The sequence below is a fragment of the Dasypus novemcinctus genome, unplaced genomic scaffold, assembly GCF_030445035.2.
Source record: "Dasypus novemcinctus isolate mDasNov1 unplaced genomic scaffold, mDasNov1.1.hap2 scaffold_132, whole genome shotgun sequence".
NCBI classification, from domain to species: Eukaryota; Metazoa; Chordata; class Mammalia; order Cingulata; family Dasypodidae; genus Dasypus; species Dasypus novemcinctus.
In genome coordinates this window covers 721,389-723,247 of record NW_026688151.1, presented here as the reverse complement: position 1 = coordinate 723,247, position 1,859 = coordinate 721,389, and the positions used below count along the sequence as shown (strand labels likewise).

The 1,859-nt window shown below is 40.4% G+C and overlaps 1 protein-coding gene across 1 annotated transcript; it reads right to left on the bottom strand.

Annotated features, from left to right (window-relative positions):
* Window positions 1-341: 341 nt before the first annotated feature.
* LOC139438516 (olfactory receptor 7A17-like) lies at window positions 342-1,313 on the bottom strand. Its single transcript, XM_071213602.1, has one exon. The coding sequence runs from the start codon at window positions 1,311-1,313 to the stop codon at window positions 342-344; it is 972 nt and encodes a 323-aa protein (XP_071069703.1).
* Between the last annotated feature and the right edge of the window lie 546 nt (window positions 1,314-1,859).

Here is a 1,859-nt window from a genome sequence, read left to right as displayed (position 1 = left end):
TTTGAACAAAAGCAGATATTCTATTCAGAGGAAATCAAGAAGTGATATTCATAGGCAGCATTGGTAGAATTCAAACAGGAACAAGAGGTGATCCAATGAAATTATTCAGAAAATGCAATCCATTCCTGAACAACACTGAAAAACTCCTTAAACATGTACATGAATCATGCATACTTCAAGGAGAACTCTTTCCTTATCAAAAATAAAATCTTGCTCTATAACACAATGTGTACTTTAAAATTTTACTTCTTCATTTTTGAGGTCATCTTGACTCTAGGCAGGTCTATATGCACCTACTGAACAAAGAAAGGAAATATGTAGCTCTGAAGGTTTAGGAGCTGCTAAAACTGGCCTTTCAGCTGCTGCAAGACAAATGACACTTTGCAGTCTTTCCTCCCAAAGCATTTTTTCAGAGCCTTCTTTATATCTTTATTCCTCAGACTATAGATGAAGGGGTTCAGCATGGGTGTGACCATAGTGTACATGACCGCGGCTGGTGAACCTGAATGTGTGTTGTGTGAAGCAGCAGGACTGAGGTACACCCCTATGGTCGTGAAATAAAATAAGGAGACTACTGAGAGGTGAGATGCACAGGTTGAAAATGCTTTATATTTCCCCTGAGCTGACAAGATTGCAAATACAGAGGAAACAATCTTATAGTAGGAGAAAAGGATTCCAGGAAGGGGACCCCCGGCCAGCACTCCAGCTATTAAATACATTACTAAGTAATTGAGAAAAGTGTCAGAACAGGCAAGTTGGACCATCTGACGAAGCTCACAGAAAAAGTTTGGGATTTCTACACTTGAACAAAAGGACAGTTGTGACACCAATAAACTCTGTAAACAGGATTCCATAACACTCACGGACCAGGACCCCAGAGCCATCAGGACACAGATCTGGGGTTTCATAGAGACTGTATAGTGAAGGGGGTGGCAGATGGCCACAAAGCGGTCATAGGCCATCACGGCCAGGAGGCAGTCATCCAACCCTCCAAAGAGCAAGAAAAAATACATCTGGGTGAGGCAGCCTGCATAGGTTATGACTCTACTCTGTGCCTGGATGTTCACCAGCATCTTTGGGACAGTAGTGGAGGATAAACCAATATCACAAAGGGACAAGATTGAGAAGAAGAAGTACATGGGTGTGTGGAGGTGACAGTCAATGATGATGGCCAGGATGATGAGCAGTTTCCCAAAAATGTTGACCAGGTACATGGACAGGAAAAACCCAAAGAGGAGGGGTTGCACTTCTGGAACTTCTGTAAATCCCAGGAGAAGAAATTCTGAAATTTGCATTTCATTTCCAGATCCCATGTGCCTGATGAGACTAAGAAGAAACAAAAAGGAACATGGATAGTTTCACAAAGCAAGTAGCACTATCCAAACAGAAATGTTACATTGCCTATTTCAGTGATAAATTTAATATTATATTATTTATATAGATCTTATCCCTTTAGGGTATTTGTAGTGCCACCTCTGACTAGGAATTCCATCCCCCAAACTCAGCCCTTTACCAAGAATTCATGAACACTATGGATTTCATGAGATATTCATTCATTTGTGGAATATGTATTGAGTTGTGACTAAGAGGCAAGTAGAGTTGTGGCAATGAGTTTACAATGCTGTAACTCAAAAGTCCCAACCATCAGCACACATAGAATACATGCAATTAAAACACAATCATATTACAAAGGGGATGATTTCACATGCTTTAAGGAAAAGAAAGCAGGTAAAAAAAGTGAAATGATGGAGTTGTTTTTCACTTGGTGTTCAGAAAAGTCCCATATATGATGTGAAATTCAAAGAGGCACCTAAAGGAAAAGAAGGCAGTAGCCATGAGGATGTAAGGGGAAATTTGTG

Excerpts from the sequence above, each read along its gene's own strand:
- LOC139438516 (XM_071213602.1), bottom strand. The coding sequence starts at position 1,313 with ATGGGATCTGGAAATGAAATGCAAATTTCAGAATTTCTTCTCCTGGGA.